This window comes from Chionomys nivalis, chromosome 12, assembly GCF_950005125.1.
Source record: "Chionomys nivalis chromosome 12, mChiNiv1.1, whole genome shotgun sequence".
Classification (NCBI taxonomy): domain Eukaryota; kingdom Metazoa; phylum Chordata; class Mammalia; order Rodentia; family Cricetidae; genus Chionomys; species Chionomys nivalis.
The window spans coordinates 70940341-70965806 of NC_080097.1; the positions used below are offsets into that span (position 1 = coordinate 70940341).

The window sequence follows — 25466 nt, forward strand, 5'->3', positions numbered from 1 at the left end:
GAGGCAGGATTGGAGAGTTTGCCCAGGGGTCTTACAGAAGAGTCAGGTTTGATTTCCAACAGCAGCATGGAGCTGCTCACAGCTATCTGTACCTCTAGTTCTAGGTGATCCAAAGCCATCTTGGCCTCTGCAGGCAGTAGGCACACATGAGGTGCACAAAGATACATCCAGGCAAAGCACCATATACTTAAAATAAAAACAAACAAAAAACAGAGACAGAAAAGTTGTGTAGATGAAAGCAGGTAAGTTAAGTTGAAAGAGTTTAATTTATTGACTTATGCTAATGCAATACTAATTTATTCCACTTAATGACTCTTATCTTAATTTTGCCTAAAACTTTCAATTCCGTAAGATGCTCAAGCAATCCCTAGGGAGGGCCTCAAAAGCACTGAAAACTCAAGTGTAGTATCTAATAAGGAGAAAACAGATGACAAGTGGATGGGGGCAAAAGACAAAAGTTCAGAGAGTTGAGCTACGAGGTATTATAGGGCTCTAAAGCAGTCCCTAAATTTAATTTCTCTATATAGAAGGTTTCATAATTTCCTCTATCTTACTGGCCATGCGTGTATCTCTAAAACACTCACTGGGCCTTTCTTACCCTGGCATTTGGTCTGTCAGGAGGTCTACTATCAGGAGGTCTACATCTCATCTTGCTGATGAAGAAACTGACTCACAGACAGTTGTTGACCAAGGTTATTGACAATAGCAGTGCAGTCAGGATGACTGTCCCCAAATCTGCCTCTAGGAATCACAGTGTTTGCAACCACTACTTCCAGGCCACCCACAGATGCTGCTGCTTCTATGAACCCTGTGATGTGCCTTTTGCTGTTACCACAAAAGTACAAACTGTTCTTCCTCAGTCATTTTTTTTCTGCATATTCATTCACAAGTTAGCCCTGATCTTTATCTAAATATGCTTTTTCTTAGTCGTATTTTATATCATAAATTTCAATGTTTAAATGTTTAGACATCCCCATTCTTCAAGGTCATTCTGAAGTTCAACTTTTCTAATATGCTAGAACACGACATGAGGAAAAAAGTGATTTGGAGAGTTAAGCTCTCGTTAGTTGGCAGTCCGAGCGAGCTGTGTGAACTGGAACAGGTCACGGCCTGGGTTTCATCTGTTGAATGGAGTATCTACCTCTTAAGGTTTCTGAAAGTATTAAATGTATCAGTGACATAGGAAAAAAATTACAAACTGAAGTATTGTATAAAATGTAAAACTGTGGTTTTATCACTGGTTAGTGTAGTATTGTCTTCCAAATTAAAGACTATATTTTCTTGGGCCAGCAAATGGTTTGGTGGGAAGGATGCTGTTGCCAAGTCTGAGGACCTGGGTTCGATCCCTGGGGCCTAAATGGTGGAAGGAGAGAGCAGACTTCCAGAAGCTGTCCCCGGAGCGTCACACCTGCATGTAGCAAGTGCCACCCAACATTTGTTTTAGTCCACTCTCCCCAAGCAGGTGACACAAATGTTCAAACACCTTGTCCCAGTCTGCCCCAGCTGTGGCGCTCTCACACGCTGCACCCTTAACCACAGAATTTCCCTGAGATTATGGTGTTCAATCATCAGTCAGGTCTCAGGATACCCTACACACTCAACCAAGCCCAAAGGTAATGTGTCCTGTGGAGTATGCAGTACATTGTGTTCTTTCTGTTGTGAGGTCTTTGTACTCTTGTTTCCTCTGTTTGTTTTGAAATGCGTCTCCTTGTTTGACTGCTTAACTGGCTGCCCCTGCCACCCACCATTGCTAGATAGCTCTATTTGTCAGTTTTTTTTGTTTTGTTTTTGTTTTTTTTGTTTGTTTATCGAGACAGGGTTTCTCTGTAGCTTTGGTGCCCGTCCCGGAACTAGCTCTTGTAGACCCGGCTGGCCTCGAACTCACAGAGATCCGCCTGCCTCTGCCTCCTGAGTGCTGGGATTAAAGGCATGCGCCACCACCGCCCGGCCATTTTGTCAGTTTTAACCTTCTTTTCTTTCCTTAAAAACTTGTATTATTATTGGCAGGGGCACATGTCTGCTACAGCAATTATGCGGGGGCTCACAGGACAGCTCTACAGAACTGGTTCTTTTCTTCCACCTTTTCCTGGGTTCTGAGGAATCAAACTGTGGTCATTTCTTTTTCTTTTTGTCTGTTGGTGGCATCAAGAACATCAAAAGTGCTCAGTAAATATTTTTAATGAAACATGAGTGGAATTAAAAAGCTACACAATCTGTTTTTCCTGATGTTTCTAGAATTGCCCTCTGTGGCGCCCAGCCACCTCAGGAAGTATGGGTGCATTCTCCTAGCCAGCAGGACCTGACTTACATCTTATTTTCAGAAACTGTAACAGTTCACTGCAATCCTAAAATTTGTAAAATACACAGGAACCTAGGAATCACCTTAGATAATTCTTTGGAGATCATTACTTCCTGAATATGTTTTGTAGATTTCTCCTCAGTGCTGATTAACGGAAATTTTTAGATGCTGTATATGTTCAATATCTGCACCATCTAATAAAGTAGTTATCATATACACAGGCTAAGGAGGTTTAGAAATGTGTGTAGGTCAACAGAGGTTGCATTTTATTTTATTGTTTGAGAAAGAATTTCACTATGTTTTATAGACTAGTGTCAAACCCATGGGCTCAAGCAATCTTCCTGCTTCAAATTCAGAACAGCTGGAACTACATAAATTTTTTAAATTTAAATTTTATTTAATATTAAATAACTTTAACTTGAGCAGGCAAATGTGGCGATTGGACCACACAATTCTACAGCAGGTTGTGCAGTGTTGGAAGATGACGGCGTTCCCATTGGCTATGGAAAGGCTGTGATGTTAAGATGTTCTGGGCTGTCAGAGGCTGAGGGAAGACGGGAAGGCCGTGAGATCACCTTGTTCCCTCAATGAACATATCTTAGGCATCTACAAGAAAATGGAATTTTTTTGCTGGGAGTAATATTGAATAAATGATTCAATAGGTTTGAATTCCTTTCAGAATTTAGCACATAGGCTGTTGCAGAAACAATAGAAATATAGAAAATAACTAGGTTTTGGGGGTATTTTCTTCATTTTATTTAATTTACATCAAAGTAGGACAGTTTTTAAAAAAAGGTTTTATAATGAAGAATGCATTGTTTTTATTTAGGTTCTAATAATGTAAACCTTCAGTTCAAGATAAGGAAGATTTAACAACACAGTGCACTACCAGCTGTTTTTCCTGAATAATAAAAAGGCCTCACAGAACTCTACTGAGAATTGTCACTTAAATTCTTAGCGGGTGTGTCATTTAAATCGGGCACTATGTGATTTTCTATCACCTATATACAAAGAGCCTACCTTGTGCTATGCCTAGCTTCAGCTTTTATCTCTTTCTCCAGTGCCCTCCTGAGCTGCTGCTTCTCACTAAAAAAAAAATGCTCAATTCATTTTAAAGATTAGAGATGATTTTTTTTTTTAAAATAAAGATTATGTAGAATTGGCAGAGAAACCCACTGGGGCATCATGACCAATGCTGCCGAGGGTCTTTCCTGATGAATGAACACAGGTTGTTTTTAGAGGCATCAGGCTGGCCTGTCAGGAGCATATCACTGATGGAGGAAGGTCATTTGTCAATAAACAAACTGCCTTGGCCCATTTGATAGGCTACCCCTTAGGTGGGTGGAGTAGACAGAATAGAATGCTGGGAGGAAGAGGAAGTGAGCTCAGATGCAGGGCAGCTCCTCGGAGAGACAGACGCCATGCTCTCCTCTCCAGAGTAGATGCGATGAAGCTCCGACCCAGGATGGACGTAGGCTAGAATCTTCCCGGTAAGCGCACCTTGGGGTGCTACATACATGAACAGAAATGGGCCAAGCAGCGTTTAAAAGAATACCGTTTGTGTGTCGTTATTTTGGGGCATAAGCTAGCTAGGCAGCCATGAGCCGGGCTGTGGGAAGAGGCCCGCAGCTCCTACTACATATCACCTACAGTAACACTCTATGGTTTGGGGAAAGGACTGGTATTAGGAACAGAAAATAAGGGAGGGCATGGGGTCCTGGTAGGAAGGAAGGATGCTCACCATTCCTTAGTAAAATTACTCTACCTTTTTAGCCTCACTCCAAATCTAGAGCCAATATTAAGGTTGGGGGTGATAAAATACAGACTTTTTGTCTAGTCTGTTATACTAGACATGAGAACATCAGAACACTTCCATTGACAGAAAATTGTGACGATAAGTGATTTTTGTTTTATTTGAGTACCACACCCTACACCCATGCTTTTTTCCCTAACGAAGTGAGAAAATGTTAATGGCATTACACAATCACTGGGTTCCTCAGATTCCACATGGACTCTATTTTTATTAACAATGCTGACTTGAGGCTATTTTATTCATGGCTTCTATAGATTCTGCCATACTTCCAATGATTTTTGGGAATACATGCAGTGGTATAGTAAGACACTATGTGCTTTATCGAATCTAACCCCCACTGTCAACATCACTGGCAGAGCTGTCTTGGCATGTCAGGAGTAATAGGGTGTGTGGTTATGATAATCACCACTTTGTTATGTGCTCTAATCCATTACGGCAGACTTATGACAACGTGAAACAGTTTCTACATCAGTAAACAGGAACTAATGAAAGGGTAATATAGAGCTGGTTAGCAGAAAACAGTTTCTAAATCAGTAAACAGGAACTAATGGGAGGGTAATATAGTGCTGGTTAGCAGGGAAAAGAGTGCAGTTTGTTGCTGAGATTGAGTGTAAACCAGGCAAAAACAGAGCAAAGAGCTCAGAAACAATACAATCTGTGCTGGGCTTACTGAACTAAACGATATTACACAAGCACTACAGAACTGAGATATCTGCTATAAGCATGTCAAATGTCTAAGACTCTATGAAACTAATCACAGAACCCAAATATTTTTGTTTAATGATAACACAGCTAACCGACAGGTACAAATTTATATTTTAAGACCTCTCATCTATGAAACATTTTGATCTGTAATATTTGAGAATATTAGCTTTTAGTATAAAATACTAGCATAAGTAAAACCTTATTTGTGATTTGAAATAGGTTTCACTGTGTATCCCTGGCTGGTTTTGAGCTCAGAGAGATCTGCTTGCTTCTACCTCTAGAGTACAGGGATTAAAGGAGTGCACCCAACCATGCCTGGCAGTAAAACTTTAAAAATGACTGAACGCATTTGTATATATTCGCATAATAAAAATGTTTGTTTTAAATTTATGTGTGTGTGTGGGAGCGTGCGTGCGTGTTCATGCACACGTTACTTCCCCAGCCCAACATAAAAAATTATATTAGTTCAGTACATGTGTCCACACACTCTAGTGTGGAGGTCAGAGGTCATGGGATTGAATTTAAGTCGTTGCCTTTAACCGCTGAGGCATTTTGGCGGCCCCACGTTGTAAACTAACTCTCCTGATTCTGTCTGGTCTTACAGAACAGTTGTCAGCAGGGGAAATTAAATAATAAAACAAATTAGACAAAACAAGCAACTTTGGAAATCCCTTTCTACACAACTTACCTCAACAATGACTAAACTACGGTAAAGGAACAAAAGCAAACTTCTAAGAAGCCCACTCTTATGTAATTTTCTTATGCTTCCAAATGATCTTGAGAGAATTCCTAGAGACATGCTCATTTTCTTTCTCCATGAAAAGGAGGTGTTTCCAGTTTATTATGTTCTATGACACAGGTACCATGCATGCGTATTATTTTGTTCCTTAATGATGAATCTGCTTTTAGTAATTTAAGTAATAGTTTTATCCAAATTCAACTTTGCTTAAGGAGCTTAAAGCTTACAAGTATTTTTCAGTCACTGCTCACAACTTCGGTACATGGCAGGCGATACTGAGTATGCACATAAGGGCAGAGTTCCTAAATCTCAGCTCCACTCACATTAAATTTCGAAAGTTACATGGGTGAGATGGCTCAGCTGGTAAAGGTGCTTGCTGCCAAACTGGATGACCAGAACTGACTCCAGCAAGTTCTTAGAGCTCCACATGTATGCTGTGGCAGGCATGTGTCCTACTAAATAAATAAAGAAAATTTTTAGAGTTACTATAGTTATATAATATTGCAAGCTGATGTATAAAACAGAACATCTGACATAGTTCTGGTTCAGTATCAGCCATAAAAGACTCATAAGCTCAAGTTAATTATCTGTCAATTAACCTGGGTTCATACTGAAGTTAGTGTTTTCTAACAGTCAATTAGAAGATAGATATTATGCAGACAAAACATGGTCTTGACTGTATCTTGATTTTGCCAACAACCACATGGAGGTTTGAATCTTGACAAGATCATCCTTCTATTAGAAAAACAGAATCAAGATCAGAAAATTAAGGTCAATCATCAATATTTTTTTCAGAAAACTAAAATATATTCTATGCTATTTTTAAAAAGATGAAAGGGAGTTCCAAACAGGAAGGATTTAAATTAATCAGTCCCTAACAACTGTTAAGTACAACCTTTGGAAATTAATTTGCATAATGATAATCTACATGTGAGGGGTTGGACTTATTTAAGTGACACTGTAGCTCGCTATTCTGTCTTGTTCCACCGCTGCTTCAGCACCGAATCCTTATGAAATGAAATGCAGCTAATGAGCTAGCTTTTTAACTGAACAAACTGACAGGCCCCATATCTGCAGAGGCAGCTTGAAACTGTGCCCAACCTCTTGGCTTCCCAAGAGGCTTTTCAAAATTCAATAAATAACATCTGTAGGCGATGTTGGGTGCAGACCTAGCAGAGTGCGTCATAACACTGTGCTGGCAGAACAAAGAAACCATGACGACTGCCAAGTTTCCATGGCAACTGCAGAGAGGCTCTGAGAGTATAATAGCACATCAATCACTGTCCAAAAGAACTTCATTATCAGCTAGAAAAAACCTTTAGGATCTGTTTAGTGTGCAACTATGGGTTAACTCACCTCAAAGCCTTGCTCTCTAGCAAAAGTGGCAGCTTCCTGGGGGGAAAAAAAGAACAGTTAATTATAAAGTGTTAGATAATGAAGAAATAATTCATTTTCAAACTCATTCAGTCTTTTTTTTATTCAATTATCTCAATATAGTCCCATAGATTAATTTTTATTTTTAGTCTAAAAGTATTTCATTTTTGTCTTGGCATGAAAAACAATGGTACACATAATGTCAACACACTTCCCGAGTTGGAATACAGAAGATGTAGTCTGTGTTTTTACAGTAGCTGCACAGTGAGTTCAGGTGTTACGACCTCAGCAAAGAAAGACAATCGCTTGACACCCAAGGACCATGCTGGTGGTTATATTTCTAATTAAAGCAATATCTCTGAGAAAGCTGTTCTGGAGACAAGAATGCTTGTTCCTAGAAGTACAGATACTGAAAAAATAATTATTTGACAATGTCATGTTGGAATTTATAGAGACAGGGATCACAAGTGGTTGTTAAAGTCATCAAGTGAAGGCTGACAGGCTCTTCACATGGAATCAAAGCAGCACAGATTCCATGCTGACCACAGGGAGTAAAGCGTAACTTTACGAAAAAAGAGATCAAGTGGTCAGCATTTTAACCCTGTGACCAATCCATCTGTTAACATCACATGTAGTGAGATCACCAAGCATCCCGTGCTTTCAGTTAGGATGCAGAATGAAGTTGGTGTTATCAACCAGGAAGTATTCTGCCCCAAAGATCTTAACACCATTAATCAAAACTTTAGTCCAATACTTTGTACTCACAAGAAAAGGAGAGGAACAAATTAAAGGAGACAGCGAGAAGGACAACAAACAAATCTGTAAGATGGGACATTTACAGGGCAGCTAGTCTCGTCTCTTTAAGGTTAACCTCAAAGATAAATTGGGGAGGGGAAATGAACAGAACCAATGCACAGATCTTAACTGGACCTTATTTATTCAAACCAGCTGTGAAAGACACTTGAACAAATGTAATCTGAGAATTAGAAAGTATGAGGAATAATTAGTTTGATAGTAGGAATAATCAGTATCATAAGGAAAATGTCTTTAGTTTTAGTGCTGTACATTTAATTATTTAAGGATAAAATGCCACAAAATTTGTAACCTAGAATACTTCTGGGGAAATAAAACAAAGGGAAGCAAATTTGACAAAATACTGACAACTGTGTAATCTAGATGTATGTGATACGTGGGCTCAATACTTATAGTCTGTATAGCCCTCAGTCACTGAAACCGTTACACAGGCAAGACAAGTCACAAACACACACATCCATCTGCCTCTGCCTCCCAAGGGCTGGGATTAAAGGTCCGGGCCACCACACCTGGTTTTTGTCTAAGAGGAAAAAGCTACTTAAAAAAAAAATGTGTTTACAAATTTTCATACACAAAATTCTTCCAGCTTTTCAATATTTTATGAGGACAATTTAATGAACATAGTGATATTGTCTACTACTTTTCTACCAGGCTACTGACAGGCGAAACAAAGCACCCCACGCACCTCAGTGTAAGCAAATCCTTGCGCTCCTACTGTTTGCTTGTGCACGTACTTTAATTTTAGGAACAACAGAAAATGGAGGCAATGCTACTTTCCATTTCTACTTCCCGCTTGGTGGAAAAGAATTGCAGACAACTGTCAAGAGTCTCTACATCTTAACTTGCATTCCTCCAAAATTATCTTTGCCAAGAGATATTAATAGAAGGATGGGATTTGAGCCCAAGTAGTGAGCAGATCCAACTCAGCTAGAACGACTGCTGCATCAAACCATGTAAGGCAGAAAGTACAGTCAGTGCCTTTAAAATAAACGTGGATAGTTCCTCCATATTGAGGGAAATACTAATGAAGAAATACATGCATGTACTTACGATCCACTATACTAAAACAGAGTCTTAACAAACCTATCATTTTGAGGGCGTGAAAAGGTCAGAATGCATGATTATGGCTGAACAATGAAGTTAACAGGAACTCTTAAGTTGAGTGTACAACTCCTTAGTTCATCCACTAGAAACACTAGGATGACCAGTGAGCCACAGCTGACATCGACAATGACGACACACATGCACTCATGCAAACCCTTGACTACCCTCCTTTCAACTCATGAACAATAGAACATTTATACTTCACATAGTTAGCGTTATTTGCTGGCTGAGATATCAAGGCAACGGATAAGGTTGAAAAAACATCAATGTAGTGTTTTCTAAGCTGTCATAATTAACTAAACGAATTCTTAGATGAATCACACAACTGAGCAGCTCTGCTGAGAGCTACTACTATACATAATATTTTAGTTTTATTTGTTTTATGTATTTGCATGTTTGGCCTACCATAAGCATGGTGGTGCCTGCAAAGGCCCAGAAAAGGCATCAGATACCCTGAAACTGGAGTTAGCAAGGGTTATGAGCTACTGTGTGGGTGCTGGGATCCAGACCTGAATCCTTTACAGGAGCAACAAGCATTCTTAACCAGTGAGCCAACTCCTCAGCCCCTAAGAACTACTTTTCAAGTCAGCCTGGGCAATAGTGACTTCCAGGACAGAGGGTGGGGGTGAGTGAGCTTCAGGGTCATTAAAATCTGTAGAATTAAAACAACACTATAACAGAAAGGTTGAAAGTCCACAAGCAGTTAAACTGAGGGAAGGAGCAGTGCTGGGGATTGAACTCAGGGCCTTAAGTTGCTAGGTAAGGGTCACATCACCAAGTCAAATCCCCAAACCGTTACATTTATTTGTATGGAACAGGCTCTTGGGAAGCTCAGGCTGGACTTGAACTTTCTAATCCTACTGTCTCTTAGAGCTGAGATTATAGATGTGTCACTATGCCTAGTTACATTGCTTTCTAATGCCAGCTTTGCTCAGATATTACTTGGTATATTACAGAACAATGGCAAGAATAAATGAAACTGTATTTATATAAGTGTATTTTTTCTTTTAGACGGGGCTAACTATGTAACCTAAATTGGCCTGAATTTTGATATGTAGTCTAAGTTGGCTTTGAACTGTCTCTCTTCCTGCTCCCATCTCTCAAATGTTAGGATTTTAGGCTTGTGCCACCACGCTTGCCTTCAAATCATTATTTTTAAAGGAAGGCACGCTTTAGGATGTTTTCGCATATGTAAACAGTCCCAAGCGCAAACACATATCTGGCTGAGGAAGGACATACTTAAGAAAAGTCAACTCAATTTTCTATCTTAGTGCCTCTTCACACAGGTTTGCTGAGGTGTGCCTTATCACCAGACTGGCTAAAACCTTGTTCTGTGCTTTAAAATCATCTTGTCATCTGGCTTGCTCTCACCTTCCTTTGATCTTGGACACCATTAGAGAAGGCAGCTGTCCCACATCACTGTACTTGTCACCACTAACCTCTGATCTGAAGGTGTTTGTAGGTACAATGATGGAACAGAGTTTATTTTCCCCCTTAGCAAAACAAACAAAACAACAGAGGGGAACAGTTTGACCGAGCAAGAATTTTAAGTAGGATTTTCGCTCTCAGATTCACCGCATGAAAGAGCAGAAAGAAAAGGCAGCAGGTCAGAAAACAGGGAAGAAAGAATGAGCATAGATGGTGGGCAGAAAGTAAGGCAGGTTCTGAATATCAGGAGTAATTCCAAGGGAACTGATCACACTAAATTGAAAAGGACTTGTTAGTGTGCCATTGCAGTGAAAGTGAGAAAAGAAAACAAGCAAGTCCCCATCTGTGCTGCCCCAGGGCGCCTCATAGTGAGTTTCACAAATCTAATGAAGCAGTCAGGTTAAAATCCAAGCACAGAGTGGCTGTGACATGTGGAGAACAGCTAGGCTTAGAAGGGAGAAGCAGGGCGGGTCCTAATGCAGGTGGTTATCCATGTGATAATCATTATATTTACAGGCTTTCCGTTTCAGATCTGACATAACAATCACAAAGGAGGAGGGATTAAGGAGATAAACAACTGACACAGGAGGCTTCCCTGCTCCCCGGAGAGTGGAGCACTTCCATCCATGCATGGCAGGCAGCACAAGCAAACTAGACAGGCCTGATATTTCTCATCAGCCTGCAGTCCACATTGACACTTCTTTCCATCTTGATAACTTTCCCTATTACGCCATTTCAGAGGCAGGTAACGTTTTCAGAATCTTTCCATTGTTGAATGTGCTTTAATACAACATTTTCCCTTTACAATGAATGAAACTCATATGTCTTATGCAATAACTGAGTCATTTTTTTTCTTCCTGGAATGAGTGCTGTCAATACTGATACATAATTAAAGTCTTTCTCTTGGCTATACCATGACACTTAGGCATCACAGTAGGCTTGCTGCTTCCCCAGTCAGGCTAAAAGTGTGCTGATCAAAAAATACCAGATACGGATTTTGAAATGAGGTTTTAAAAACAAAGCTGGAATTTATAGTTAATGAAAATAAAATGCTCAGATTAAGAGCTTTAAAAAGGGGGTTAGCAAGCTATTACTTAAAAAGTACAATCTTTAGAATATTCAGAAAACAGAAAGCAAGTAGATGTTTGTGTACGCAAAAGACAACTGTTTCCTTTATAATCAACTAATGAGAAAACTTCTTATTTTGTCTCATGTACAGAAGTTCTTACTTAAATAAAGGAGAATTAGTGGAATTGATATTTAACTCAAACTACAATGTTTATGCTCGTTTCTATCATTTGTAACTAGTTATTACAGAAATACAATTTCTAAATATTGGTCCTCAATCATTAGAATTTTCCAAACTCAGTTATTAATCACAGGAAGGTTTTCTTTTCTCGAGGTTACTTGGGACTTCCTACATAGATCGGTATGACTATTATCCTGCATAACTTTGACCCTACTACTTCCTGTGCTGTACTTGAGTTTGAGACAATGAGCCCAGGTTAAAGCTACCATCTACTTGTTACTGCCCTGCAGCAGCATCTGGGACACAAGGGTCCTGGGTATAGGCTGAAACAAAGAGAGGAAGACTCAGGCTAGAACTGAAGGCTGCAGCCCACTCATCTGAAACATCCCGCTTTGTTGTTCCAAGTGAGGAGACAGCAGACGATTCAAGGATTTGGTAGTGTGGCTCTAACTGGGAATCTCCATGGTCCTGGCCCTAGTCCTAGAGTTCAGAGCACAGGAAGATAACCAGGGGAGACAGGGCACCAAACCAATGCTTCTTTTCACATTGCCCACTTCGATAGCAGAAAAAAATATTTACTCTTAAACATGGATTTAGCCTAAGAGCATCTGCTAGGATAGAGGGCTCCAGCTGTTACAGACTTAAAATGATGCCATAAAAAAATAACACTCTAAGTCCTAAATAGTGGGAAATGGATGAATCCAAGGCATGATAACATCTCTTGTCCATGTTTCTCTCTAACTAGAAACCTACATGTAAGATTTTCTCTATACAACATATATATATATATATATATATATATATATATATATATATATATATATATATATTCTGAGGTATGATGTTCTTTTTGGATGGCTTTCATTGCAGTAACAGCCTACATGGGAAGAATATAGGGTTTAAAGGAGTTTAGTTTTACTGCTAATTTTCTGTGGTGCAAGTCACAGTGTATTAGTTTCTTTATCTATTAATTAAATTTTGTTATTTGGGGTTAAAACAAATTTTATTTTATGCTAATAAAATGGAAGCATTTCACATAAAACTATAAAGTCATCCTGCCTACTGAATGTAAGTTCTTAGACAGTTTTAAAAGTAGAAGATCCAGAATACACTGACTGGCCCATCATGCCTTGCAGCAGCCTCTACAATGGCCTCGTGATCCCTGACCACAGAGATGGAGATTTTTGCTCATTTTCGTTAGCCCCTTCTTCTCTGCCTCACTCTACTAACTCACTAAGTCGCCTTATTTGAAGCACCCTCAAGGAGAGGACAATGGCTGACACAAAGTGAGCATCAGAATCTTGACAGCAGACATTTCATCAAGGTGACCGTGACCTGGGTTACTCTCTAACTAGTACCATGACAGATTCTTAATCAGAGGTAGCAACTTCAAAGCAGTGTGGTCAGAAGATCAACCACAGGGGAAGAAACTTTAATACATGATTTTAAAACACTTTTGGATAGCTCACTATGGTTAACCATTTCTTTCTGAGAAATACCCTGTACAAAGAATTGTGTTTTTGAATTTCCATGCCACATGTTATTCTAGGCTATAGGACTCTTACTGAGAGTACAGTAAGATGTTTAAGTAGGGTTGGAATATCCAGGTGAGAAAAATATTGAGTTAAAGTCTAATACCACTGTGAAGTCTGCAACAGCTGTGGCAGCCATGTACCTCCAAGTTCATACTAAAATTTAATGATAAAGAAATACCTGCTGTTTCCTTATTTTTCATATCACACATGTCAGAATATAAAGACATATTGTTTCAGCTACTGAATGCTTTCTTATGCTGTTCTTCAGACCATGAACTACCTTTTCTTCATGCATTCTACAAAATCATTTATACATTTTCATATGAGATTGCATTAGTGCTAACACTTCAAAAATTTTATTATTACCAATGAGGAAAAGTTTTAATTTATAAGAAAATGAAGGCTGAAAAACTGTTAAATAATATTTGAGCCCGGGAACTGCTTTTAAAAAGAAATTTCATTCACAAAAGTGTATGAACTGGCCTTTCCAAGGAATATAATGTATAACGTTTTGGAGATTTCCAACCTGTACTCTGACATTTATTACCATATGCTTCCTGTCTGCAGAATGCTGAATAGAAATATTATTTAACATTTATTGAGTGCCAGAAACTCTGTGGGCCAATGTATAACTATAAAGACAGACATGGCCTCTGTCCAATTGGTATATAATAAAAATTAGATAGTCAGTATATAAATTATGCCTCTACTAATGAAACTAAAAAATATTTAAGAGACAGAATACAAGCCAAAACCTGGGGTTTAGTTTTTGAGATTTAACCCTTCCACAAGGTGGTTTATTAAGTAGTCGACTGCAATGTCTTAGGAGAAAGAATAAGGAGTTTCCCTTTAGACACATTTAGCGGTGGCAGCTCAAGGAAAGTAAGGTAAACAGGGCTTCTCCACAGTCTAGACTGTCCGAACAGACCGACTTCTAGAACAATGTAAATTTTACTCAATGTGAGCGGTGGGTGTGCGTATGGCAAATGTGCTTTTTAGTGTATGTGCACTTGTGCATGCATGAGTGTGTGGCCAGAGTTTGATGTTGTGTGTCTTTCCTTGATTACTCTCCTGGTGTAGGAACTTATTCTTTCTATGTGTTGCTTGTATTGGTTAATGAATAAAGAAACTGCCTTGGCCTGATAGGGCAGAACTTAGGTAGGTGGGGAAGATGAAACTGAATTCTGGGAGGAAGAAAGCAGAGTCAGAGAGATGCCATGGATCTGCCGGAGACAGACGCTGGGAATTTTACCCAGTAAGTCACTGCCACGTGGCCATATATAATAATAGAAATGGGTTAAATTAAAATAAGAGTTGGCCAATAAGAAGCTAGAGCTAATGGGCCAAGAGTGTTTTAATTAATACAGTTTCTGTGTGGTTATTTGGGGCTAAGCTAGCCTGGCAGCCGACGAACAAGCGGCCTGGCTCTCCCTGCAACATTCTTCTGATTAAGTTTTTGAGATGTAGGCAGTCTCACACTAAACTTGAAACTCATTAGTTTGGCTAAGATGGGTTCAGTTTCCAGCACCTACAGGGTGGCTCACAACCATCTGTAACTCCAATCCTGGGGATATGGACATTCTGTTCTGGCCTCTGCAGGAACTAGGCTCATACATGTGTTCATACATACATGCAGGCAAACATTCATATGTATATAATAAATATAAACAAATATTTAAAAAGAATAAGGAGAGGACAGGCTAAGGAAAGTCCTGTGGGAGGTGCTTTATTTCATTTGATAGGACAGTGAGGACTTTGGCATAGAGGCTTTCATTTGTTTACTCAACAAATGCCAACCCAGTCCTTTGTCTCAATTCCTAAAAAGGAGAGTGACTTTCATTTTATGGACAGAAATGTAAAGATGTGAAGAGATTAAAGTATGTCTGAGAACATAGAGCTATTAAGTATTAAAGATGGCATCTAGCTTTGTGGCTGATAAAAGTGTGAATGCAGGTGGACACGTGTTCTTGATGTATGGGAGTGTGGGCGTGTATGCTGTGGCGTGTGTGTGTCCGAGCCAGACAGAGCTTCTGAGATAATCTAATGGGTGAAGATGGGACTTTACTGACATCTGAGAGCTTCCTATTTTTCACCTTTTCCTAGAAAACCTCCTCTTTGGCTTTTCACTGCATATCTTCCTTTCCTTGTTTCTATGCTTTTTTCGGCATTTGTTTAATATCCTAATGAAAGGTAACTCAGCTCTCAACCTTTTAATCTCTTCACCATTTCCACTGAGGCATGGATGGGAGGTAGACTTCTCATATCCCTTTTGACATCATCACCAGATATCCTGCTATACTTTCTGAGTCCTTCTGACAAGGTCCAAATTCTGCCACATCTACTCTATCCTTGTAACACCCAAGCTTCCAATCACCTTGCCTCACAACTAGGTCATGTTTATACTTATTCTTGCAAGTATGAGTGCTATAGTCTACCACCTAGTCTCTAGTACTGGTCTCACCCAGTCAGAATGTGTCTTTGTACATAACCATAAGGTTGGCTTTTGCATAAAACTTTCTGGTCAGATTTTTAAATGTATGTATGGTATGTATCATGTGCCAGTCAAACTAGAATGCTTGCTCGCCTCTGAACATGCCCCAGGCTTTTTATTTTATTTTATTTTTGCCTCCATGCTACCTTGCACATATAGGCACTAAATGAATTAGAATACCTTCAACCACTCTTGTCAGACTCCTACCTATCCCTCCAGGGTTAGTTCAGCCATCTTTCTCTTAACGGAGAGCTTTCCTGAATTGTTCATGAGTCGCTTCCTGCAATGTACAAGGATTTTGCTAGAGCTGTAAAAGGTTTCTTGAACTGGCAATTACAGAAACCTAGTTATTTGTATAGATAGCTTATCTTTCTTACTGGACTATAAATTCTTCATGTAGAAACTTTTTTCCTGTTTGCATAAAATAGATAATAAACCCGCTAACTTTCCAAATGATAAAGAAAAAGCAAAGAAGAAAAGAGAAGCCTATAAATTCTGCCCACATGACACTGCCATGATTTCTTGTGCCTCATACTTTATTATTATTACTTTTTAAAGACAGGGTCTCACTATGTAGTTCATGTTAGCCTACAACTGATCTTCATCCTGTCTTTGCCTTCCAAGTCATAGGCTCACAGTTTTATTTCTTTCTAAGTAAGTAAACAAATCAGTTTCTTGAGAACACATAGTATGAAGCAGGAAATGTGCATTTGAATGAGTTAATGCACATTAGTGACAAATCTAATGTCTTTGCTAAAAAAAGTAAATGGTCACTCAATTTCTGTAACTGTGACTTGGAACTTGGGGAATTGCTGTACTGTTGTGTTTCGTGAGGGTTTTTCTTTCTATAACCTGTATTTCCTGCTATACCTACAGGTCCTGCTCTGGCAAGCCACCACCCTAAGGCATTAAGGTATCTGTTTCCCTTCCAAGTATATAATTGGGGGAATAGATTTTCCCATAAGAATGTTGAACTCTGCATTTTCATTATTATAATTACATTTTCAAGGTTGAATGCAGGCTAGACATTTTTTGGCAGACAGTGAAAACCAAGGAGAACGGCACAGCAGAGTAAGGACAAAGACTTGTTACGGAAGTAGTAAAATGTAACAAAAACCTGAGCTATGGTAGTTTTAATGAGCATGCCCCCCAACAGGCTTACCCATTTGAATGCTTAGTCCCTAGCTGGTGAAACTGTTTTGGAAAGATTGGAAGGTGTGGCTTTGTTGGAGGTGTGTCACTGGGGGTGGGCTGTGAGGCTTGAAAAGCACAAGCGAGGCCACACTGTAGTTCTCTCTGCCTCCTTCTCAAGGATAAGATGTAAGCTCTCAACTGCTGCTCCAGCCTGCCTGCCTGCTACCATACTTCCTGCCATCACCATGGATTTACCCTCTCAAACTGTAAGCAAGCCCCCATTAAATGCCTTCCTTATAATCTGCTTTGGCCATGGTGTCTCTTCACAGCAATAGAACAGTGACTAAGACAAGATTTTATTTTATTTTGTTTTGCAAAGTCACTTTAATTTGTGTATGTGTGCTAGCATGTGTGGAAGCCAGAGGTCAACACCACATTTCTTCCTTTGCTATACACCTTATTTTTGAGGTAGAGTCTTGTAGTGATATTTTGTCTGTTTGTTTATGCCTGAAGATCAGAGTGCAGAGCTAAGCCACTAGAGGCCAGGCAGCAGTGGCACACATCTTTAATCCCAGGACTTGGGAGACAGACAAACGGATCTCTGTTAGTTCAAGGCCACCATGGGCTACATGGACTTGATCCAGTATAAAAGAGAAACAGAGCTTACACCATTGAATCCAGCATTTAGGATCACACACCTTTAACCCCAGCACTAGGGAGGTGGAGACAGGAGTGATATGGCTGGGCAGAGAGAGGAATGTAAGGTGGGAGGAGACAGGAGCTCATTGCAGGACACACTGAGGACAGGCTCACCCCTTTGGTATGCGCATTGGTAGAGGTAAGAACTCTAGTGCTGGCCACTCTGCTTTTCAGATTTCTCAGCTTTCACCTCCTGATAGCTGACTCTGAGTTTTTATTATTAAGAGCAATTAGAATTTGCGCTACAGAGTCTTCCAATAAACTAGACCCTCAGATTCAGCTGGACTGGCTGGCCAGCAAGCTCCAGGGTCCTCCTCAGCCTTGGCATAATAAGAATTTGCTGTGATGCTTGGCTTTTTAAATAGGGATTTGATTCAGCTCCTCATGCTTAAGCAGCAAGCACTTTACTGACAGGCATCTTCCTCGCACTGTTGTGAAGACTGAGTTAATCTATAACTTCTGAAAGACGACCTTGACATTACCTACTGCTAAGAACAGAAGATACCAACTGACATTCCTTATTTCGAAAAGATGGCAAAGAAAAGAGTCACAACAAAGTAAAGGTATATTATTGAAATGAAACTGATAAAGCAAGGCTCATAATACAGCTTAGTGGTAAGACACTAGTCTAGAAAATAAGCCTCAAAAGATCTGTCTGTCTAGGGTTTTCAGAAGCATTCTAAATTACTCAGTGTTCCTAAAGAAAACTTCCTGTGCAGTTATGGAGTGAAATATGAGTTCTCGTTAATAGCCCCAAGGCCAAATACATCACTTTTCTAAGATTTAATGAATATGTTATACTTAGAGCCACTGTAGAACATTTGATGCATACCCTCAGTCTCTATGTGACCACTGTGACAGTGTTAGACCTCAGGCATGGGAAGTATTATGTAGAATATCTCTTGGTTATAATGATCAGGGTGGATTATCTTGTTGTTATCTGTGGTAAGAATAAAGGAAAGTAGCAATAACTATCTTCCATCTTTAAGAATTTTTGTAATGGACAAGCATATAAGATACCACATAGTTTTTATTATATGACACTGATAGGTTCCTTTCATTACATAAAAATAACTCAAAAAAAATAAAGACGGAAAGCAGAAGTAAGGGTATAGTATTTTGTGATTTAAATTAAAAGGAAAGAACAAAAGGAAGAAATTGACTTTGATCTCAGTCTAAAAGTTCAGAAAAGTTACAAGTGCACTGGAGAAAGAAAGGGGTCTCAATGAGTAGGACATGTAGCGTGTGCGTTCCACATGAAAGGGAAGAGAGAAAACACGACAAACACAAACCATCTTAAATAATGAAGCACAAAAACGCCGAATTTCAGATATAAACAATGAGTTTCAGGTAAAAGTCTCTCCTAACTCTAAAATTCAGTGACCATAAAATAGATTTGTTTTTTTAGGGAGGGGGCTTTAATAGTTATAGACAGCTAAGGAGGATTCTCTAAGGAAAAGTCCAGAGATTAAGAAAGGATTGGCCTAAATCAATGAGCAGATTTAAACCCTGGCATCTGTGAAAGGTAAAGTAACATTTTAAAGGATGGCAGTAAAAGACCCATTACTTCTCTCTAGAAATCAAAATACAAGAACCTTTCTCTTCATTCACGGATACTTGAAACAAGCTCTTGCCAAGAAAAATAAACTATAAAGTCTAGATGTTGGAAAATACGAATCGTCACTGGTCTTCAAGCCCATGTTTAATAATTAGGCTACAGTTTCAAATGACGTGCTGATTCCCATGAGGCTTAAAACACAAGTTCAGTAAGAATTTCTAACTTTATAGATGGCACTCAGATTTAGTCAGAAGCACAAACAAGGGCCATGTGGTGGTGGGGGTGCCTGGTGAAGTGAAGTGCAGGCCAGGACAGGGGGCAGGGACCCGTGGAAGCTCCTCTGTGGCTGAAGGCAGGAGGTGAGTGCTCATAGATGTTATATCGTGCATTTCTTATTTGATGGGATTCCCAATTAATGCTACAGTAAAAGATGAGGCACCTGTCATTTAAGAGGCAGAGATTATTTCAGGAGAGTGTTGTGCCAGTTCTCAAGGAATTTTAGAACATATCAAACTTGGTACCACATGATTGCAAGTTACAATTTGCCCTTTATTCTACAATCAATTTGGATTTTATTTAACTGTCTTTTAAAAGTTTTATTCCATCTTAATTTTAATCATATCCATTAATCTGAGAACTGGAACTGCAAGTGGAGGTCTTACTGCATACATTGTTATACGACTTAAAGGCCATGCTCATGCATTTTTCCTGATGGGAATTCTTTAGAAACCACCAGGATCACGGGCAGCAATCTGAAACTGTTAAATCTGAATGCTTAAGGCCTAAATACTAGCTGTTAGTGGGACGGTCATGCAAAAAGCACTGGACTCTACAGGCAAATGCTGAGGATATGATGCTGCTCCAGGAGCACCAACCAGGCTGTGTTCTAAGACTGCGATTTGGTTCTCCATGTCACACTTATGAAGGCTTTACTTTCACCCAGCATGCTCCCAGGGATTTAGAACTACCCTTTAAAGAATTTAGAGTCCCACAGATCAACGTCCATTTTTTCTTTACATTACTAATACTTAGCTTTTTTTTTTTCAGGGCTCCTGGATACAGACAGGGAAGAACAAAATCAAACTAGGGAGAAGTCTATTCAGAAGGGCTGACAGAAAATATCTAAAACGGGAATCTACTAAAGTGTCCAGCTGTGACCAAGATGCTCTTGTCTTAGGAAGTAGCTGATCCCCTGAATGCCAAGAGCTGATAGGGCCCAACAGTGGAAGCCTTAGTATGGGCAGAACACAGGGGGAAGCGGACAACTATTCACTCAATGCTCTGCGTGAGATCCTTGGTGGGGAGAGGGAGAAAGTGCTCTCAAATAGGGCAGTTCCTTAATTAATGTAGGAGAAACAATTTAAGATCATGTTTCATTTGAGGAAAAGAAGATTAAAGTAGCTTTTTAGGACAAATATGGAATTAGGAATATATACTCATTCATACATACATAGAAAGTCAGTTCGGAATAGCTTGTCAAAAACAAAGTTTCTGTGTTGGGAAGAAAAATAGTAAAAGCATAAAGCAAAAGGTATTAGAGGATGCTAAGAGAATCACAGGATTAGGGCTCAAAAAGAAACACCTTTGGTCTTCCTCAGCTCGAGGTTTTCAGATCTGGAAACATTGGGCAGAACGTAGTACAATGTTATCTTCTCTTAGATGGCCCTCATCCAACTCTTGATGGTCTTCCTTGGAGGTTTCTGAGATTCTGGGTTAGAAGGCATGGAGTGAGGCAGCAAAGAGAAATCTGGGGAAGCTGGAAAGTCAATCAGTTATTTTCTAGACACTTCTTGGGAAATTATACAACAGTACTCACCAAAGTAGTGTGGTATGCGTCAAGGATAACAACAGAACCACAGTACATGGTCACTTTACTGTGTGTGTGTGTGTGTGTGTGTGTGTGTATGTGTGTATGTGCCCCCAACAGTATGATTCCTAGTTTTGTTAAAAATATCTTGTGTCCTGAAATAAAACTAAGAATATTTACAATAGCAATCTGGAACTCAGACTCAAGAAAGCTGTTTGAGGGCATCTTACAGTGGCTAGAATGTGCACTACTAAGGTTACCCATCCTTACGCTGATCAAGCTCTGATAGTGTGTGATGAGGAGACCATAGCAGAACAGTAATTCAGTAGAGATGAAGGCAGATCAAGCAGGTTATCTGACAATGATGTTTAAGTGGAAACCCAGGGAATAAATTTGTTAGGTGGGTAACCGTGAATAACAGGGTAGGAAGTCAGGAGAGAGGGGAGAGCGTGTGCAAAGGGCCTCATGAGACATGAGAGAGGCTCAGCGGCTGGAAAAGTGCCAGTGCAAAGACAGTGTAACAGATACTGAATTTTGTTCCACATGAAAAGCCAGACAAAAATCAGAAAACTAAAGTAAAATAAATACCCACAATATAACACAATCAAAGAAGAAATACTCAATGAACAAATGTAAAGCAAAGACAGAAACCACATTTACTTTGCCCTTGACCTAGTTTAAAGGACCATTTAAAAGTCACGGAGTAAAAGGTATAATGTAACTGTACTTGACACAAAAGACAACCATTCGATTTCTTGTCAGAGCAGGCATTTATTGAAAGCATATGTATTATATAAAAAGGATCCTAAAGTTATATGTGCCAGATTTGATAAGAGATCTAATTTATATTCTGGCATTTAACTGGAAGCCTAGATTTGTGATGCAGTAATACAATAAGGACTTGATTTTCCCTGTTCTTTAATAGGTAAGTCACATCTACACGAACATAACAATCCCAACTAGCACAAGCTGGTCCACTAATGTAAATAAAAAAGTTAGAGGTCAAGGATAAGGGGACCATCAACTAAAGGAAACCAGACAATCTGTTAATCAATGAGAGTGTGTTTGCAAGCACCATATTGTATTTAAGTCCTTGAACCCACACTTAAGTCAGAACCATCAATGTTTTCCAGTAAGTGCTGTTAATGCCCTAGTTCTATATTAACTGTTCTCTCTCTATATTAAAAAAGGGGATAAAAGAAGGCTCTTAGTCTTTTAGAAATGTTCTAGGCCTTATTTATTTGAAAAACACTTACTAAGCAACAATGTATCCAGTAATGGACATAAAGAACACGCAACACTCCCTTATTCTTGCCTGTAACAATACTCTAAACCATTAGCTGTGGTGTTTGCCTAGCTCACCTTTCTATTAGTTTCTCTATATTTTCTCTATCGATTTCATATTGCTCTTCATTGCATCAAGGGAAGTGTCAGGCCCACAGTAGGATGTAAATATTCATCTAACTGAGAAATGTTTTGGGGGAACACAAAGAAAGTGGGGGTATTATACACAGGCCAAAAGCACCAGAAAGAAATAGGTAAACACATCACAACCTCATATGCAAGGTTCCCTTAAGCTAGATCATCATGGAAAATAAAGTTTCAAGGAAATTATTAGGAACAACCACAGAACAAATTCAGAGGAACCAGGCAAGAGGGAAATGATAACAATTTGTCATTAATACTTAGGTGACCTCCTTTTTTCATTTAGTTTTAAAAAGCAATTTCTGGGACGAGCACCAAAGCTACAGAGAAACCCTGTCTTGAAAAACCAAAAAAAAAAAAAAAAAAAAAAAAAAAAAGCAATTTTATGTGGATTACAGGAAACAAAACCACAAGAGGCAAAAAGCAAAGTCATCTATTAACAAGAAACTTAATGTGACATGTCCTTCTGGGTCCCACACGCATACATTCTCCATTCTAGGTAACGGGAATGGCATAATATATATCATGCTCTCCTATAAGTTGTGAACATTCACCAGTTCAAAATATTCCAAATGATCTCAGAATTTTGATAATCAGGAAAACACTACACTAACAGAATCAAAGCCATTCCTCCACCCCAAGCCCTTTTCTCACCCATCCTACTCTGACGCAGAACTTATATAGTTTAAGTCAACTTCAAACTCATGGCATGGCGATCCTCTTGCTTCGGCCTCCCAGATACTGTGATGATGGTTCTGAGCCACCAAACCAGTCTCAATCTACTTTTCTTTTAAAGGACTTATTTATTTTCTCTGTGTGGGTGTTGGCATGCACGCAGTATGGGGGAGAAGAGAGTACCAGATGCCCTGGAATTGGAGATACAGGTGGTTTGTGAGCCATGAGAGTGCTGGGAACGGAACCGGAATCCTCTGCAGAGCAGTCAGGACTCAACCAACAAGCCATCTTTCCAGCGCCTCAATAGGTTCTTATGTAATCCCTTCCAACACATTTTGAATTCTCCAAAGAGAATCAAATTTATTCTCCTAAAGCTATCTCTAAAAGTTAATTCAATATTTATATTTTTAGTTTTATATTCTAAGTATTGCTGAAGTATTAAGAGAAGAAGCATCTTCTGGTAGACCTGAATTGGCAAACTTACAGATAAATCTCTATTTATTCTACTTATAAATCTGGCTACACTCAGAAGTTTTCATGATTTCTTCATTTTGCATTCTAGAAAATGACTTCAGTCAAAGCTTTCCAACCAATAATACTTTCTTTTAATGAATAGTACTGCTACCAAAGACAAGGATACTTTTTGGGTTTTGTTTTAGTGGGAGGAATCTTTGTAAACTGTTGAATAATAACAATTTGCTTTAATATTTAGCTTGAAATATGATTATGACAAATATTCTGAACAGGATCATGAGCTCTTTTAAGATAGTATAATCTATACCTAAACACACCCCGTTACTTTTCTTGTTCTTTTGTAAGCGTCTAGCAATTAAGGAAGCACACTGATAGACAGCTGTTGACTTTGATAACCTGCAGAACAGTATACAGAACTGCAGCTTGGCTTCTATCTAAGGGAAATTTTCCACTATGTGTGAAATACAGGTTGCTATGCCTTTTGTTCAAATATTGTAACTTGGAAAGATGTATATGTTCTAGTCACACCACTAAAAGTTATACATATAAATGCATATGTAAGTCACTGTAAAATAAAATTCAAAAGGGTAAAAAGCTTGCTAGTGTCCTCAGCTTTTAGTGCTGTTCCCCACATTACAAGTTAGTTTACAGCAACCTTCAGAAATGGCTGCTGACCACTGCAGTATGAGTATAGCTTTCTCAAGAATGAACAGGAAATAGTGGCCCATCATCTAGGATATCTAGCAAATGAGGACTTACATAACTAACTTTTGCAAATAAACAAACGGCTACTTTAGAACCCACATGAAAGTCACAATTAGTCATTATTACAGAAGATAATGGCCACAAGCTATAACATACAAAACATAATCACTGCACGTTACAAGATTCTACATACAAGTTGTTGGTTTGGATGAGAACATCCCCAAAGGCTCTGGCATTGGAATACTAATTCCCTGTGCTGGCACTGTCTGCTGATGCTTAGTGTGGTTTTGCTGGAAGAAGTATGCCACGGGGGTCAGGCTTTGAGGTATCAAGGCCACATACTATTGCATTTTCTTCTCTGCTTCCTGCTTTTGGTTCTAGATGTGAGCTCCCTGCCGTTCTAGCTGTTACACTTGTCTGCAGTGATGTGATGGACTCTTATTCCTCTGAAACCATAAGCCTGAATAAACCTTTCACTTTCTAAGTTGCCTTGGTCATGATGTTTTATAACAAGAATAGCAGATTAACTAATAATACAAGAAAGTACCAAAAATAAAGTCAAAAGACAAACTGGGAGATAAATGTTTACAAATCAATTAAGGATCATTTTTTTAAGTAAAGTGAAAACAAAAAGACAATAAAAAAATAGTAGAAAAACCTCCAAACAATTCAAAACAAAAACATGGACAAAGAAGAAATTGATAGAAGAGAAAAACACGAATGCCCTTAAAAAACAAATAAACTTGAAGAAATTCAACATTAAATCTAGAAATGCAAATTTTAAAAACAAAATGTCATTTTAAAATTTGCAAAATCTAAACAGATACTTAACTAGGAGGACAATTCTGTGTGTGATGCATGCACATATGTTCATGTGTGCAATGGCTGCAGAGGCCAAAGGTCAGTCTGGGGGATCTTCCCCAGTTGCTCTCCACTTTATTACATTAACTGATTTATGTGTGGGTATGTGTGCATATCTGTGGAAGCCACAGGACAACTGCACACCAACTTGGCTAGCAAGCCAGCTATTCCTAGAGCTCTCCCCAGTTCTGGGATGACAGGTACAGTGTTACTATGCCTAGCTTTTTATATTGGTGCTGGGGATTCAAACATAGGTCTTTATGCTTGTGTGGCAAGTATTTTTCTGAATTAGCCATCTCCATGGCCCCAGGAGTGTTTTGTTAAAATGTTTCTGGGAGGCACTTTTGTAAAACTCTACAAGTTAAAATTTTCATTTCCTAAGAACAGGCAGTTCAAGTCTAGAGGTTGAGAGCATATGGAAATATTTATATAAAAGCACAAAAGACATACTTCTATAGTGCTATTCACAGTAAGAGAACCACTCGGAAGTCCTAAGCAGGAGAACCAATTGTAGTGGATTCATATACTTAGATTACAGGTGCTTGCTAACACACCTTGCTAATAATAGAACTCTCATA

The 25466-nt window shown here is 39.0% G+C and overlaps 1 protein-coding gene across 3 annotated transcripts in view; it reads right to left on the minus strand.

Moving 5' to 3' along the window:
* The window catches only part of Adk (adenosine kinase), a 390903-nt gene that overhangs the window by 73941 nt on the left and 291496 nt on the right, over positions 1–25466 (minus strand). For all 3 annotated transcript variants that reach the window (XM_057786610.1, XM_057786612.1, XM_057786611.1), the window contains one exon: positions 6913–6948. In XM_057786610.1, coding sequence (XP_057642593.1) covers positions 6913–6948 — 36 coding nt within the window. The remainder of the gene's footprint in view (positions 1–6912; positions 6949–25466) is intronic.